General features: G+C 43.4%; 1 protein-coding gene across 1 annotated transcript; it reads right to left on the bottom strand.

Moving 5' to 3' along the window:
* Positions 1-2,504: 2,504 nt before the first annotated feature.
* Positions 2,505-16,593, bottom strand: map1lc3b (microtubule-associated protein 1 light chain 3 beta). The gene is made up of 4 exons (XM_084317766.1): positions 16,347-16,593; positions 13,622-13,677; positions 5,471-5,577; positions 2,505-5,215 (listed from the first exon to the last, which is right to left on the bottom strand). The coding sequence occupies exons 1-4, from the start codon at positions 16,384-16,386 to the stop codon at positions 5,038-5,040; spliced, it is 381 nt and encodes a 126-aa protein (XP_084173892.1). The 5' UTR covers positions 16,387-16,593; the 3' UTR covers positions 2,505-5,037.
* Between the last annotated feature and the right edge of the window lie 1,869 nt (positions 16,594-18,462).

Genomic DNA, 18,462 nt, shown 5'->3' with positions numbered 1-18,462 from the left:
AACAGGGACAATGGAGACCTTGAGTGATCCAAAGCAATGTGGTCAAGTCCGGGATGTTTGGGGTTTGAAGACACAGTTCATGGAAGGGGTTAACTTGCCAGCACTGGTCTCCTCTCTTTACAGGTGATACTCTCTTTGATCGGCCATGTTGTAGGCCACAGGATACATGAGGTGTATGTCACCGTTTCCTCCAAATCGACTTGTTCTTTGCCTTCTTAACTCGCATTTTCGTCTCAATATTTTCCTTGCTCTCACTTCACTCCTCTCTCTTGCTCTGCTCCACTTGCTCTGCTTCACTCTCTGCAATCAACTCAGCTGAGTCCTATATGGCAATTAGACTGCCTGTCTTAAAGGGGCAGTGCCAATAATAGGCTACTCTGCTACACTGTGCACAGTGTGCAGGGAAGCAAGGATGGGGGTGATGTGGCATGATTTTTTTGACCTAGTGAGTAGCCTGGCAGCAGCATTTTGGACCAACTGAAGTTGATCAATGGATTTTTTATTTAGACAGATGAAGAGTGAGTTACAGTAATCGAGTCTGGATGAAATAAAGGCGTGTACAGCCATTTCTAGTTCGTTGTGGGATATGATGGACTGGAGTTTTGAAATTTTTCTTAAATGAATGAAACAATTGCGAGTCAGATTTTTGACATGTTTGTCCAGATTCATGGCCTGTTCAAAGATGACCCCAAGGTTTCTTAAGTGGGGGCTCACATTAAAGGGAACCCATGTGCGAGGCTACTCTCGAGGCAATGTTTTCGATCAGTACCTCTGTTTTTGCCGCATTTAGCTGCAGGAAATTGCTACCCATCCAGTTTTCGATGGCAGACAGGCACTCATGCAGGATATTTAATTTCTCTAAATGTTCAGGTTTGAAGGAGAAATATATTTGGATGTCATCTGCGTAGCAGTGGTAGGAGATGCCCTTAAATGAGCTTATGAGAAGGCCTAGGGGGAGCATGTAGAGCGTAAACAGGATTGGCGCCAGCACAACATGTAGGCCTACTATTGAAATAACCATAGCTTGCAAGATTTTCAACCGATTTTCAGACATCTCTATTTATACTCGCCACCTGGTGGTGTTCCTGAGTGGCTCCGCCTAGAGCGCCCTCTAGTGGAAACAGTTATATATGCAGTTAGACAGTTACTAGTGGGAACAGTTATATATGCAGTTAGACAGTTACTAACAATCCTACACAGAACCTCTGACTTCAACATCCGCCTTGCACGCAGTCCCGAAGCAGAAAGGAACGTAATCCTGGTCAGACTACAATATATTTGCATTTGTTAGCCATGCTCGCGATCTAAACAATCAATCGATGCCAGAGCTAGATATGTAAAAGGTGAAAAACTCACACTCACAGCCATGCTGATTTGGCTAAATGACATCCAGACGTTTTCGTTCAACTTTTAGTCAGGGGAATGCCATGGTTTCTCCATAGAGCCCTGTTGAACTTCTTTTGGCACAGCAGCTCGCGCAGGTCCGGGGTAACTTACTGTAGTCACGTGACTCAGGTGGTATTGCTGATTGGCTCGAACACGGTATGTTTGTAAAGAGCTAACAACAGGTCTATTTGTCAGAGATGAGCGGATAAAGATGTGGATAGAGAGATAGCCTCGCAAGAGACTGAAGCTATGGCTCATGTCAAATTGTCAGTGGAGCACCACAGGAGGTGTCTGCGGTCCCAGCATAGGCCTACTGGAGTATACTGGAGCCTATTGGAGTATACTGGAGCCTATGAGCCTACTGGAGTATACTGGAGCCTATGGGCCTACTGAAGTATACTGGAGCCTACACGCACATCTCCCAAACTGGAACTGTGTGTAGAGCGATGCAAGTTTCTATGAGTACCAAGATATCAGGGTCTGCCAGGAAGAAAGCTTGTTAATGATAACAGGCCAAGACCAGGCTGAGAAACAATGGCCTGTGGTATCAGACGCTTGAGGAATGGACAGGCTTGGACCTGATGACTATCAAACAGAGGCAGGACAATCCAACTTGAGCGACTTTAATGTTGACCTTGAGTTTAATACTAGCAGCCCAGAACAATTGTCATCATAGATGTTAATAGAATATATAATCATTATTGTCAAGTGCATTTTTACATATACCAGAAATTTGTCATTTGCATTTAACCCATCCTAATTATTTAGGAGCAGTGGGAAGCCACAGACTGTCACACAGGGACCAACTGTAGTTCTAATACCATTTACATGTAGTCATTTAGCTGACGCTTTTATCCAAAGCGACTTACAAGTTCTGTACAAGTCATCAGGAAGGGCACAACTCTACCAGCTGAGTAACAATGTCTTGTGTCTTGGTCAAGGCCAGGAGCACCTAGTATGTCTTTTATTGTTAACATACCTAAGCAATCTAATCGAACATGGAACTATTTTATGGCAAGGAACTCAATTCTGATCAGTAATCTCGTTCTGTGAAAAAGTTCAAGCAGCCCTGAGTTTGGGGAAACCCAGCCAGCCACCGTACAAGAAACACAAGACAGTCTCTTTTTTCCTTTTATTGTTTATAAAATACCAACATAAATACAAGAGGATGTTGTGTGATATTGCCGTGTTCGTTTGTGTGTTGGTGTGGGTGTGAAACAGAGGAGCTGACAGAAAAGACAGGCCCCTCACCCCTCTGTTCCAAACACACAACAGTATTTACTTGTCAGAGAAACACCTTTGAACTTCACAGACGGTGAGAATATAGACATATTTTACAAGGAAATCAAAATCACATTAAATAATAAAATGAAGAGGGGTTAAATGCTGCGACATAAAAGCATCTAAACCTGTGTCCGTTTAGAGGTTAGCGCGGGAGACGGAGTGCATGGTATAGAACATGTAAAGAATGATCAGACAAACGGGATATACTAAAAGCATCTGGCTGCAGGTGGCCCAGGCCTGATCAGGGGCCCTTCTGGGCATGTCGAGCTTTCTCAAAAGCCACTTAAGTTAACACTAAGATCATCATTTATTATATATTTTTTTCAATTATAAGCGCATGGAACAATGGTGATCTTAACACTTAAGATGCTTAAAAGGGAAATACAGCCTAAGCCAAGCAGGGATGGACAGACAGAGATGCTTAAGGGACATACAGCCTATTGACAAGCAGGGATGGACAGACAGAGATGCTTAAGGGACATACAGCCTAAGACAAGCAGGGATGGACAGACAGAGATGCTTAAGGGACATACAGCCTAAGACAAGCAGGGATGGACAGACAGAGATGCTTAAGGGACATACATCCTAAGACAAGCAGGGATGGACAGACAGAGATGCTTAAGTGACAAACAGCCTAAGACAAGCAGGGACAGACAGATGAGATGGGCAGGTGTGCCGTGATGCCCGTCTAGCTGCCCAAGATGCTGCCTGTCTGCATGCTCTATACGGGGATCATTCTTTTCTCCTTCTGAAGGTCCTGGTAATCACTGGTCTTGGTGCAAGCTTTGATCGAGCCAACTGTGTTTTTGTTTACCGATTACTTCCAATGAAGAGAAGAAGACAAAGAGAGGGGGAGGGGGGGGGCATGTTTTAAGCATCGGAACAAAGCCTATTTATAGTCTATCAGCAACCGCACAACCCCTGCACCCCTCATCATATCCTTATCATAATAGCATCATCATCATCGTCAATGGCGATTTCGCTCCTGGAAATAAAACCCGACATCAGCCAATGATGGTCATTAAAACCTATATATATATAATCTGTACACTGAGGTGTTTCTCAAACTACAATCATCAATTTCTTTTTGTAAAATCTTTCCCTCTTTAAAACAATCTTCCCACATATTTCCATTGTGATGTTTTTATGCTACAACAAGGCAGAAGAAAAAAAAGAAAGAAAGCCATAATAAGGACCTTAAAGGAATTGGGTAATGTGACATAAACTTCCAGAGATGTACTTAACAAGCAACCTTTGACCCCTGATGGATCTGCTCCTCTCTGAATACATCTATTATTTATCTCTAGCGATAATGATTTATTTCTGGCAGAAACGTCCTGAATTCTGGGCTGTGACGTCAAAATCTCAGAGCACACCTTTACCTTGCAATAAAAAGCTCAATAATAACAAACTATGAACCCATAAAAATAACATATTGTGTGGCTCTCTCTCCGAGGCCCCTGTTCGCTAAAGACACCTTAGCGTTTAGGGTCACTGTATCTCCACGATGCTTCTGAGAAATCGCAGGCCTAGGCCAGGCCCGGACCAGGGGGAGGTGAATCACTAAAGCTGAACACTGAAAACACGAATGACGCTGTCGACGCAACGTGTTGCCATGACTCAGGCGGACTCGACGAACGAGGACGCGGAGACAAGAGATTTAAGACTCATAGAGACATTACTGCATGACTTGCCAATCACGTGCCGCTGAGGGAGTTCTCTTTTTCTTGTGCTTCACCAACAATTTCAACTCTCTGAACTTGTTGTGAGCATCGCAGCTGTTGCTACGGCGACCTACATACTAGTTATGGGGTTGTGAATTGGTTGTTACGCACCGTCAATAAAGCTTTGCGTTTTTTAACAACTCAACCGATTTAAATAAACAAAAAATTTAAAGATTTCTCTATTTGAAGTCATTGCTGATCGGCGGACTTCATACTACAGGGGTATGTCTGGTGGAAGTTCTAAATGAACTGCCCATCACCTCGTTGCACTGATAACCCATTTTACAAACATCACACAATCAGAATCTGTTTTTATCTCTAATATGGGGGAGAGGGAGAGATTGAGGAACAGAGGTGGGTAGGAGAGAGCAGGACAGGGCTAAAAGCTATACAAGCCCTTCAACAGCAGGTGTGTGTGTGTGTGGTGTGTGTGTGTGTGTGTGTGTGTGTGTGTGTGTGTGTGTGTGTTGTCAGTTGATGCATGTCCCCTATTATCTTGGCTAAGAATGTGTGTAATGCAAGCAGACAGTGTTACAGAAGGGCAACGGGGAGGGTTAGACTCAGATCAGGACTGTGGTGGGGGGCTGGGGATAAAAGTATCATTGTCCAATCGCTGGCCAGGTGGAGGCAGAGGGAAGGCTGTTTATTGGTCAGTCGTGGTAGCTCCAAAGGTCTCCTGGGAAGCGTACACCATGTAGAGGAAGCCATCTAGGTCCCGCTCGCGCTCGTACACCTCCGCGATGGCTGCTGACACCGAAACCATGCTGTGGCCGTTGACCAATAGGAAGAAAGCCTGGTTGGAGTTCAGCTGGAGACGCCTCCTAGCGGGGGGACGACGACGACGACAGATAGGAACGATCAGCAGGGTAGATGAGAGGAGAGGACAGGGATGGAAAGGAGGAGAGGAGAGAGGGGGTTTAACACTCATCCAGTATTACTGCACAGGATAAAAATAACAGTCAAGAGTATAGGACTGTCTTTTGTTCAGTTTATGGATGAATGAATGAATGAATGAATGAATGAATGAATGAATGAAGAGTCAGAGGAGAGGCATTTATTGATGAACTAAAAACTACCTGATGATCTTGATGAGTTCGCTCATGTTGACGTGGTCTGGCACCAGGAACTTGGTCTTATCCAGGATGGGAAGCTGCTTCTCCCCTTTATACCTCTCAATGATCACCTGCAGGAGACGCACACATACAGGACAGTCAGGAGACCTGCACAGTGCACACACTGCACACACACAGACACACACACACTAGAGCAGTGGTTCTCAACATTTCTGCTGCCAAGGCACCCCTGTGTTCAATCAAATATTCCAGGGCACCCCTACATACGATAAAGACTTTTCCGGTCCTGTCTTTTTTGCTACAATGATGACAAAAGTGCTTGCTTTCAAAATAATGTTTATTTAAGAAACCGGGAAACACATTTGTGTGTATATGCAGGCTATATAATGCATTATTAACAGGTGTTTCAGATCTAAATGAAATGGCTTAGTACTGTTGACATTACACTGCTTGTAATCAAATAGTAAATCAAATAGCATATTTCTTTAAATAAAATGACAGAAAATTATCACTAAAGTGCTATCTGTTGCAGCTGCACTCTTTTCCATAAAATAGCATATTGGGATAAGTGTGACCATTTCACAGAAAAGGATCACCAAGTTACCATTTCTCAAAAAATATAAATAAATACAGAAAATAAGCACTCGTTCACTCAGTGGACATTTCTAGCTCAATGCGAGGTCTGCTGCTGCTGGCTAATAATACGGTCAATACGTGGGGAGATCTTTGACAAGGCAACACGCATGTCATCCTCAAGGCTCAACTTGGCCCTATATTTAGTTTTCAGAGCTGTCATGGATGAAAAGCCAGCTTCACACAGATATGTGGTGCTGAATGGTATCAACACCTTAACTGCTGCATCATGAGATACTTGGTACTCAGCACCACACTCTGAAACGAGCTCTCCAGGTGGTATCAGATGAGATTTCAATGAGTTCTTCCAAGAGTTTGGATGGAGATGTGTCAGGAAGCTTTGTCTCAATGTTGTCTGTAAAGTATTTTTTTTATCCAGAGTAACTTGGTGATCCTTTTCTGTGTTTTATTAAATAATGATTTTCAGATTTTGAGAAATGGTCAAACTTATCCAAATATGGTATTTTCATGGAAAACAGTGCAGCTGCAACAGATAGCACTTTAGTGATAATTTTCTGTAATCCAAAAATTTTATTAAAAAAAAAAACTCACCCGCTGCACTAGAGATTATAAATTAATGAAAATGTCCGGGTTTCATTGTTTTTCACGGGACAAATAAGCATGTAGTTAAATTGACTGGTGTGAATACTACGGTACTCTGTTGCGTGTGACGTATTCCCAGAGAAGACTGCTTTCAGTGCTTTGTGGGCGGCTCTACTACGCTCACACACAAACAGAGGAGGAAGCGGACAGAAACGACCAGCACTGATTCTAAAGCGAAAATGTACATTACAGATGAACTGCAGAGAAAATTCCCAATTTACCGTCCCGGTCGAGACAAATGGGAGGCGGAGTGCAATGCGTGCAAAGCTTGACCATGTGTTTCTGTGTCTAATAAAGGTGCCGGAGATCTCAAAGCTCACATGGACACATGAAAACATAAAAAATAAAGCTGTGTGAGGCGAGTTTGATGGCAAAGTTGACCTAATTGATTAAAGTATGCAGCTATTTATTATTAGTTACTTTATTCATTCGTATCTTTGTGAGGTTACTGTTTTATAATTTGCATTACATTGAAAAGATACAAAGATATCTTTTTTTAAAGCTGGATATTCAGAAGAGGTATTATTTAGAACATTAATTCATATTTTGAATTTTTGTTATTTATTTTGACTATAAGACTTGAAAATAGCTATTCTTTTGTTAAAGGTTGTATGAGGGCCGACATTCCACTCTACTGGTTAAAGTTGCTTACTCGTGAGTAGTACGTTCGTTGATAAAGAAAAATAATGTCGACAGCCGCTCCTGTGTAAAACAAAGATATCCAAATGGTTTATTTCTCTTCCACAGCGAAGTCTTTCTTTACAGAAGTGGTCCTAAAGCTATTTTCCTAAATATTCACGTCACTACTACAAGGTAAGAAAACTGTATTTTCCCAGTCTCCAAAATCACCGCCGACTCCGACACATGAAAATTGCTCCACACTGGAAAGCCGTAAATCAACTTGCCGGCTCTTTCCACAGCAAAACGGTAGGCTTGTCACCTTGGTTGAGAAATGCAGGCTTCAGTCTATGTTGTTTAGTCTATCTGTTCAGTCCTGTTCGCCTGATTACTTTTACCAACGGATTTCCAGTTCCACGTTCGCGTTCTGCGATCTGATTGGCCACTGACGTTTCTGGTCGCGCCAATCGTGTGACGCCTGTTTCTATCACCGGTTAAGCTTAGGCACTCTTTCAAAGTTGGTTAAGGTTAGAGTTTGTCTTAGAGCAGGGCGATAGAACACCAGCCCTGATTCCAAACTCTAACCTTAACCAACTTCGAAAGAGTCGCCTAAGCTTAACCAGTGATAAACTAGGCGTTAGGTAGTTTGCAGGCTGTTCGAGGCGGAAATGGACGCGTCACGCGATTGGGTGCACATGTCACATGACCAGAAACGTCAGTGGCCAATCAGATCACACAAGAAACGTCAGTGGCCAATCAGATCGCAGAACGCGAACGCAGAACTAGAAATCCGTTGGTACAAAACTAGACACGTCCTGTTCAGTCCTGTTTCAAGATGCACACTGCTGCTCTGAGAGAATTGTTGACTATATATACACAAATGTTCTAGAATGTTTGGTTATGACATCATACAGTGACATCACAAAGGTTCTAGAATGTTTGGTTATGACATCATCACAAATGTTCTAGAATGTTTGATTATGACATCATACTGTGACATCCCAAATGTTCTAGAATGTTCTATTATGACAAATAAGAGGTTCAATGACTTTATCTAAATCCAATCAATATTCCTAATGCCGTTTCAATGTAAGGTTATAAAAATAAACATATAAACATTCATATAATACAATAACCTAAATATATAGCTTTGGCTCCTATAGGTTGATTTTTAAATTATCTTCTTATAGATTACTTTAGGCATAATAAAGCATGTTGAGTAACTTTGGTTATAGAGATATTATTTTGTTAATAATTTTCTATCCATACAGAGGAGGCATACTTTAAATATATTCAAATGATAAGGCATCTTTGAGTAAACTTCTAGTATCATTTAAGTATCTTGAGACTGGGGGCAGTGTCCTCTTTTTTGGAAATCACAATATGGTCACCCTAGCTTTCCTCACCAGCTTGTTGAGTTGTCTCTTGAGTTGATGGTAAGCGACTGCAGCAGCCTATTATACACGTTGAAAGACCGATGACCTCTCCTCAGGAGGAACAGCCTGCTCTGTCCCTTCCCGTAGAGGGCCTTGGTGTCGAGGGAACCCCACCCAGCCACCCACACCACTGTGCCTAGACTAGACTGTCTTAGTTAGTTGGTTGGTTTGGTCTTAGTCGAACCAAGACTTTCTTAGAATGGAAATACTTTATTCATCCCGAGGGAAATTTGGCACTACAAATCGCTCACTGTAAACATTTAGGTAGACAAAAACTAAAGGTCACGAATAAGAATTTAAATAAGCCTAAGAATAAAATATGGTCCGGGATATACACTTCCTATGTTACATTCTAATATAAAATATACAGTAAAAATATCCAGAATATACAGTAAGTGTACAATTTTACTATGTTGGTCTAAAAGTAAAAGTAAAAGTCCAGGAAGATAGTACTGTCACCCTGTGCTCAGTGGTGCAGTGAGGCACCACTTCTTAGCCAATTAAGGGTTTTTTAATGCTTTTTTCCTGTGCTGAATGAGCTATTTCCTGAAGAATTATAAGGACCTCTCTGTTAAGTACTAGATTTAAAATGATAAGCACCTCTCTGTTAAGCACACTATTAAAATAGGTCCTTCTGCATGATTGCGTATACCATGGGAGACGTGATCTTACAGATTTGTCGATTAAATTAACGGGTCGATTAGTTGACAAAGGTTTATGACAACACATTTTGAGTGTTATGACTAACTACAAATCGACCCAATGGGCAATCTCATCATTTTGTGCATCGCTGTCTGGAGAGTTGTGTCTTGTTCAGTGTAACCCCGGCCCAACTCCTTGATTTAGTGATTCTTTTTTTAATGAAAACGTTACATTGTGCAATTTTAATATTGTCTACTATAATATATTAGGCAATGTATTCTGGAAAGAGGTGGATGTAAATGAGGCAATAGGGAAATATCCTCCACTTCTACAGAGGTGTTCTCGTGTTCTCAGAGAGACACAAACAAATGGGGGGAAAGCTGTTCTATCAGGGTTTACTTTAGGTTGACAGGAAATAGACATGGTATTGTGAAATGCAGTGATGTGAAGCAGGCATTATATTCCAAGAAGATGGTGTGTTTCTACAGATGGCCTGTTCTTATCTGACCTATGAGCAGTTCTTCTCAGAACTCCCTATACCTCCAGGCTCCAATATAAGCCAGCATAAGGTACTTGCTTACAATGACCAAGCACATCTGGTCAGAATGCCTCGGATGACAAGGCACTGGGGGGCGTGACAGAATTCAAGATGAGAAGAATGTTTAGGACAGCAGATGGAAGGTGGCAGCGATATTCTATCTCCAGGCTGAGGCTGCTGTAACAGGAGTTCAGTGTGTGTGTGTGTGTTTGTGGAGGGGGAGGGGGGGTTGTTAACTTCTAACAGACACCTGAATAGAAAGCAGGTGGAACCACACCTGTCTATCACAAGGACGGTTAACAACCGACAAATACTGTGCGGTCCAATTGAAGTCTATTTTCTCAATAATTTTTTCAATATTTAGCTTTTCTCAGTTTTACCTGATATCGTATCAAATATAAAGCATGGTATATCACTAACAACTAAGAAATACGTTTGTAATAAATCACCAGCAGCATATCCAGTGATAGCATGTTGTGCTTTATTTACTGTCCAATAATCCCTTGGCCTGTTATGTATCAGTGACTGAGTGCTGAAGATTATGAGATGATGTTGATATATGTATATACTTGTATAAGTGTTTTTCACACCCTACATAACTAATTGACCAGGATCAGTGGCTCCCAACCAGTGTGGCAAGAAACAGTGATGCTAACAGAGGAACAGTGGTGCTAACAGAGGAACAGTGATGCTAACAGAGGAACAGTGATGCTAATAGAGGAACAGTGGTGCTAACAGAGGAACAGAGGTGCTAACAGAGGAACAGAGGTGCTAACAGAGGAACAGAGGTGCTAACAGAGGAACAGAGGTGCTAACAGAGGAACAGTGGTGCTAACAGAGGAACAGTGATGCTAACAGAAGAACAGTGATGCTAACAGAGGAACAGTGGTGCTAACAGAGGAACAGTGGTGCTAACAGAGGAACAGTGATGCTAACAGAAGAACAGTGGTGCTAATAGAGGAACAGTGGTGCTAATAGAGGAACAGTGATGCTAATAGAGGAACAGTGATGCTAACAGAGGAACAGTGATGCTAACAGAGGAACAGTGGTGCTAACAGAGGAACAGTGGTGCTAACAGAGGAACAGTGATGCTAACAGAGGAACAGTGATGCTAACAGAGGAACAGTGGTGCTAACAGAGGAACAGTGGTGCTAACAGAGGAACAGTGGTGCTAACAGAGGAACAGTGGTGCTAATATAGGAACAGTGATGCTAATAGAGGAACAGTGATGCTAACAGAAGAACAGTGGTGCTAATAGAGGAACAGTGGTGCTAATAGAGGAACAGTGATGCTAATAGAGGAACAGTGGTGCTAATATAGGAACAGAGGTGCTAACAGAGGAACAGAGGTGCTAACAGAGGAACAGATGTGCTAACAGAGGAACAGAGGTGCTAACAGAGGAACAGAGGTGCTAACAGAGGAACAGTGGTGCTAACAGAGGAACAGTGATGCTAATATAGGAACAGTGGTGCTAACAGAGGAACAGTGGTGCTAACAGAGGAACAGTGGTGCTAACAGAGGAACAGTGATGCTAACAGAGGAACAGTGGTGCTAACAGAGGAACAGTGGTGCTAACAGAGGAACAGTGGTGCTAACAGAGGAACAGAGGTGCTAACAGAGGAACAGTGGTGCTAACAGAGGAACAGTGATGCTAATATAGGAACAGTGGTGCTAACAGAGGAACAGAGGTGCTAACAGAGGAACAGTGATGCTAATAGAGGAACAGTGATGCTAACAGAGGAACAGATGTGCTAACAGAGGAACAGAGGTGCTAACAGAGGAACAGAGGTGCTAACAGAGGAACAGTGGTGCTAACAGAGGAACAGTGATGCTAACAGAAGAACAGTGATGCTAACAGAGGAACAGTGATGCTAACAGAGGAACAGTGGTGCTAACAGAGGAACAGTGGTGCTAACAGAGGAACAGTGGTGCTAACAGAGGAACAGTGGTGCTAACAGAGGAACAGAGGTGCTAACAGAGGAACAGTGATGCTAACAGAGGAACAGTGGTGCTAACAGAGGAACAGTGGTGCTAACAGAGGAACAGTGGTGCTAACAGAGGAACAGAGGTGCTAACAGAGGAACAGTGGTGCTAACAGAGGAACAGTGGTGCTAACAGAGGAACAGTGGTGCTAACAGAGGAACAGTGGTGCTAACAGAAGAACAGTGGTGCTAACAGAGGAACAGAGGTGCTAACAGAGGAAGAGTGGTGCTAACAGAGGAACAGTGGTGCTAACAGAGGAACAGTGATGCTAACAGAGGAACAGTGGTGCTAACAGAGGAACAGTGATGCTAACAGAGGAACAGTGGTGCTAATAGAGGAACAGTGGTGCTAACAGAGGAACAGTGGTGCTAACAGAGGAACAGTGGTGCTAACAGAGGAACAGAGGTGCTAACAGAGGAACAGTGATGCTAACAGAAGAACAGTGGTGCTAACAGAGGAACAGAGGTGCTAACAGAGGAACAGTGATGCTAACAGAGGAACAGTGGTGCTAACAGAAGAACAGTGGTGCTAACAGAGGAACAGTGGTGCTAACAGAGGAACAGTGGTGCTAACAGAGGAACAGAGGTGCTAACAGAGGAAGAGTGGTGCTAACAGAGGAACAGTGGTGCTAACAGAGGAACAGTGGTGCTAACAGAGGAACAGTGATGCTAACAGAGGAACAGTGGTGCTAACAGAGGAACAGTGATGCTAATAGAGGAACAGTGATGCTAACAGAGGAACAGATGTGCTAACAGAGGAACAGAGGTGCTAACAGAGGAACAGAGGTGCTAACAGAGGAACAGTGATGCTAATAGAGGAACAGTGGTGCTAACAGAGGAACAGTGGTGCTAACAGAGGAACAGTGATGCTAACAGAAGAACAGTGATGCTAACAGAGGAACAGAGGTGCTAACAGAGGAACAGTGATGCTAACAGAGGAACAGTGGTGCTAACAGAGGAACAGTGGTGCTAACAGAGGAACAGTGGTGCTAACAGAGGAACAGTGGTGCTAACAGAGGAAGAGTGGTGCTAACAGAGGAAGAGTGGTGCTAACAGAGGAACAGTGGTGCTAACAGAGGAACAGTGGTGCTAACAGAGGAACAGTGGTGCTAACAGAGGAAGAGTGGTGCTAACAGAGGAAGAGTGGTGCTAACAGAGGAACAGTGGTGCTAACAGAGGAACAGTGGTGCTAACAGAGGAAGAGTGGTGCTAACAGAGGAAGAGTGGTGCTAACAGAGGAACAGTGGTGCTAACAGAGGAACAGTGGTGCTAACAGAAGAACAGTGGTGCTAACAGAGGAACAGTGATGCTAACAGAGGAACAGTGATGCTAACAGAGGAAGAGTGGTGCTAACAGAGGAACAGTGGTGCTAACAGAGGAACAGTGATGCTAACAGAGGAACAGTGGTGCTAACAGAGGAACAGTGGTGCTAACAGAGGAACAGTGATGCTAACAGAGGAAGAGTGGTGCTAACAGAGGAAGAGTGGTGCTAACAGAGGAAGAGTGGTGCTAACAGAGGAACAGTGGTGCTAACAGAGGAACAGTGGTGCTAACAGAGGAAGAGTGGTGCTAACAGAGGAACAGTGGTGCTAACAGAGGAACAGTGGTGCTAACAGAGGAACAGTGGTGCTAACAGAGGAACAGTGGTGCTAACAGAGGAACAGTGGTTCCCTTGTGGATGTGAAGATCAGGCGTGACTCACTGGGATCTTGTTGGGGTGCTGCTCTCGGATCAGTCTCACGTCTTCTACTCTCTGCTCTGTAAGTCAAGACAGAAAGACAGATGGATGGACAGGTTAGCAGGTTGACTTGACAGAAAGACAGATGGATGGACAGGTTAGCAGGTTGACTTGACAGAAAGACAGACACACAAGGGCACACAGTAGATGGACAGAAACATCAGGACAGATGGAAGGCCGGAGGCAAAGAAACAGTGACCAGACGAACAACTAGGGGATGGAAGACAATACTAATACACTGGAGCATCGCGACTCTACACACGCGACACAATGGACAAAGGTCCAGTTCTTTACAGGAGCACGCCAGTATTATTAGGAAATGCACTCACCATCTTCTCCAGAGTCAGACAAGAAGATAGATACCAGTTTCTCTCTGTGCGTTCAGTAGAAAGAGAAAGCTATCCAGCTGCAAGCTATCCTGATTCCTAGCACAAATTAATGGAAGCGTATACGGAACAGCTAGCCTAGCTTAAAACGCAGGGAAATGTGTTTTTGGCCAACAGCTAGCTAGCTAGGCTAGCTGGTCCATATCATATGTGACTCTGGAGAAGACTTGTACATACAGTGTGTGTTTATATGTCTCATCTTGTCTGTCACCTGGTAAGATTTGTGATGTAGTGCCTATGTAATTTTACTCAACTGATTATAGATTTCTTTATTCAATGATTTGTCATAAAATATTAAGACCAAACCTCTGGAGACCATCTGTACCAAGACCACAACAAATGTTGCCTTGGCAACGGGTGAGATCCTATAGTGGGCCTATGGTCCACCAAAAGCCCTTTGATCAATTGCTTGATATCCTTGCTATTGTCTTGATCAGACAATGAATGTAGATTCTCCCACATCTTCATCAACAAAGGAATTGTTTGATGGCAGGAAAGATACATGAGAATCCACATCATCATGCTGGCTTAACGCAATCAAGAAATCTCATTGTTGTTTGAGGAGCCGTTTGTTTATTGTATTGATCATGTCCTCTTCACTGAGTAGGCTACACTTGGAATTGAACTGTTATATTATTATTATTATTTTGTTCTTTCCAAATCATGTCAGGGCTGTAATGTATTAATTGCAATGGGGAAAAGGAAGCTGCCTTACTGAGTGAGTGAGTGAGTGAGTGAGTGAGTGTGTGTATGTGTGCCTATCTGTAACCCAAACGTCTATCCATGACTCATCACTATAAGTCAAGCAGTTGAACTTTAATCATGTGTGTTTTCCCACAGCTTTTCTGTTGTGTCAGTTTACGGCACGGGGACAAGAGGAAATACCCGTTCAACGCAGGCTATCGTTTACATTTGTCACATCAAATCATGTTGACATTTGCAAAGGTTGCGCAAATATGTATTTGTGGAGATTCCAATGAGGAACATGGCAAACCGAAAGTTCAACAGATCTTCTAGCTCATAAGAGTATTATACCGACGTATAATAGATAAATTCGATGCAGACATGTAGACATTGAAAATAGGCAAACGTGATTGATTGATTGAATTGATTGAAATTTGTATTGACAGATTGCAGAATGGGTACAGTACAGTACAGCTCAATACACACAATTGTTAAGGGGATGCAGACCAGAGAAAGACTTTCATCTTGTTTACATCAGGGTCCCCCATTTTCAATTCATCATAGATGAATTGAATTGTTGTTCGAGTAGCCTATGCCTTAGATCAATTTAGCCACAGGGCATTCTGTTTTGTTAGTCTATTTCAGTGACAACCGACAGCTTGGGGTGATGATGATGATAAACAACCACAACCTGGCTGTATCACCTTCCGTGGGAGGCCTCCTCGTCCAACTAGGGCAAGGAGACTATAGAGGCCTGTGTGAGAAAGTGAAACTGATGTGATCATCCGTATATAGGCCTTGGAGTTGGCCTACTGTTTACAAGTCGGAACCGTGACGGTAATAATAACTGTGTAAACTCTACACTTCTCTCCCCTTGCCCCCTTCACCTCCGCAGCCCGGCCCGTCCTATGGTCCCATCCCCCAATCCTGCAGCTTCTCACTCCCTGCTGCCCTGCATTTCGACACCACTTTGTTTTTCTCCTCCCACCCTGCACTGAAACAAACAGCCGAGGACATACACTGTAGACCTAGGAGGAAGGAACAGTATAATAACCATATTATACGGTATCCCACCAATTATATTCTAATCGAATAGACTCTTTTCAATGTAATGAAAGTTTAACATTTTCACAATTTAAGACATAATAAATAATCCATCTATTTGGGGTGACCTGAATTGGAGTCTAAAATGTGGACAGACAGACAGTAACAACACTGGCTCCGACACAGATCTGCTTGGTGTGATGCTGTTTTATGTTGATGTTGTTATGATGTTGTTTTATGTTGATGTGGGTCCTGTTTTTTAATACCAGGGACCATGATGGAAATACGTGCTTGCATTTTATCATGTTTTTATCCCTTGGATGATGTCTCTAATCCACAATAAAATCAATCAATCAATCAATCAGTCCAGGGGCCACAGTGGGACAAGATGCACCAGAGAGGTGTTGGAGGCCATCTGGCCTGCTGTCAACAAAGGCTGTTGTTGCCATATAGACGACACTAAACATGGGTTACACTGTCCTTAATATAACCAATGTTCTAGACATATAACTGCCACGTCTGTATTACACGATTAAAAACCAGCAGGGATATATATAAACGTTAGTAGTACATACCAAATGTCCTTCTTTGTTTGAACGTTTTTTCTGAAGGCATTATTGCGTCAAAGTCAACGCAGTTGGAAGAAAACGATGGCAGCAAGAATATAAAACGGACAGTAAAAAATTGAAAATATAACGTATAAAACAGTTTATTAATCGTTGTGCTGTATCAGAGTATAAAAATAAGAAGTTGTGTTGCAGGTCGTTTGATGATGTCGCTTCCTTCCCTTTTCTGTCTCTGTGTTGTTGAGTGTGTTCTCGTCCACCGACAGAGCGAGCAAAACAAACCTGTCAGCTGACTGCTGACGTCACGCAGCCCCCCCTCGCGTGTATATTTTCCCTCACGGAGTTGCACTTCCGCGTTCGGTTTGCGCGACCTGATTGGCCACTGACGTTTCTTTCAGCGCCAATCGCGTTACTCCTAACAAACTGGTCAAGCTTGGCGACTCTTTCGAAGTTGGTTAAGGTTAGGGTTAAGGTTAGGGTCAGTGGTGCAGTGCTGGTATAACTCGGTATAACGGCGTTATACCTCGCTCACTGAGGCTGAAGTACGCGCAATCGCTTTTTACATGGCATTATCCAACCGGACTCCCGGAGAAGCATGCAGCTGCAGAGCCGCAGAGCCAGCGGCGCTCTCTGGGCCGCGCGCTGACGGCCGCGCTGTGAGGCAATAGTATCCAGCTGCAGGACGAGAGCAGCCAAAAAAAACTGTGCATGCGCGCGCACGTGCACGCGCGTGGAGCGTTTGACCTACTGTCAATTTGCCACTGCAACACTGGTTAGGGTTAGGGTTAGGGTTAGGGTTAGTTGGTTAAGGTTAGGGTTAAGGTTAGGGTTAGGGTTAGGGTTAGTTGGTTAAGGTTAGGGTTAGGGTAACAGCCTGCTGGCGCGATTGTTAAGGAGTAAAGCGATTGGCGCTGAAAAAAACGTCAGTGGCCAATCAGATTGCGCAAACCGAACGCGGAAGTGCAACTCCGTTAGGGAAAATATACACACACACCCCCCTCCCTCTCTCTCTCTCTCTCTCTCTCTCTCTCTCTCTCTCTCTCTCTCTCTCTCTCTCTCTCTCTCTCTCTCTCTCTCTCTCTCTCTCGACTCTCTCACACACACACACCAAAGCGTTATACAAAAACATAATCAACTAAACATAACCGACAAACACAGGTTTGTTTGATTGATTGATTGAAAATTATTAACAGATTGCAGAATGGGTAGGCCTACAATACAGTACGGCTCAATACACACAATTGTTAAGGGGATGCAGACCACTGAGACCAGAGACTTTCGTCTTGTTTACATCAGGGTCCCCCATTTTCAATTCATCGTAACATTTATGACATACATGACATACAGATAAACAGTACTGTTACATCCAGACATTTATGACATACAAGATATACAAATATACAGTACTGTTTAAGAGACAGAGTTTCTAAAAGAGAGTATGTACATTTGAGGGGGAAGAAACTGTACATTGGAGGGGGGTGGGATTGGATGTTTACAGGGGCCAGTTTCGAATTGCAGCCTCCCGTAGGTGCTCTTTGAGAGCAGTTTTGAAGGTGGGCACTATTGCGAAACGTGGTTGAACATGATTTGTGGAACTCTCTCTGGTGTTGTGGTCGTGGTATTCACTGACCTTTGGGAAGTACTTCGACATGTAGGCTACATGGGTATCAAGCCATCCTAGGTTGTCAAAATGGGCAGGGGTGAGGTGGGTTTTAGGAGTAAGATCAAGCAGTAGTCTGACCAGTTTGTTTTGTGATGCTTGTAATCTTGTTTTTAGTGCCTTTGAGGTGCTTTGGTACCATGAGGTGCAAGCATAGTCGTAGTACCCTTGAATGAGTAGGGCCTACTCCTGCCAGAGTCTTCAGGGTATTCTTGTTTACCAGAGAGGAGATCCGGTACAAGAATCTTGTTCGTTGGTTGACTTTTTTTATTACATTGGTTGCCATTTTGTCACAGGAAAGATTTGCCTCTAGGATGGAACCTAGGTATGTAATTTCATATTTCCTTGTGACAATATTGAGTAGATTCTGCCGAGGTTCAGAGCTGAGAGCTCAGAGCAGGGATGACACGACATGGGGTTAGATGCAGAAATGGAGAGAGAAAGAGGCAGGGGGGTAGAAGGTTT

The sequence above is a fragment of the Notolepis coatsorum genome (genome assembly GCF_963971535.1).
Source record: "Notolepis coatsorum genome assembly, chromosome: 6".
NCBI lineage: Eukaryota > Metazoa > Chordata > Actinopteri > Aulopiformes > Paralepididae > Notolepis > Notolepis coatsorum.
The sequence above is the reverse complement of the archived record's forward strand: the minus strand, read 5'-3'. Positions and strand labels throughout refer to the sequence as shown.

Bases quoted from the DNA above. Each gene is read 5' to 3' on its own strand.
- map1lc3b (XM_084317766.1), bottom strand. From the start codon at position 16,386: ATGCCTTCAGAAAAAACGTTCAAACAAAGAAGGACATTTG. The intron at 13,678-16,346 runs GTATGTACTACT...CTTGACTTACAG, and splicing joins CAAACAAAGAAGGACATTTG to AGCAGAGAGTAGAAGACGTG. The intron at 5,216-5,470 runs GTAGTTTTTAGT...TCCCCCCGCTAG, and splicing joins GAACTCATCAAGATCATCAG to GAGGCGTCTCCAGCTGAACT.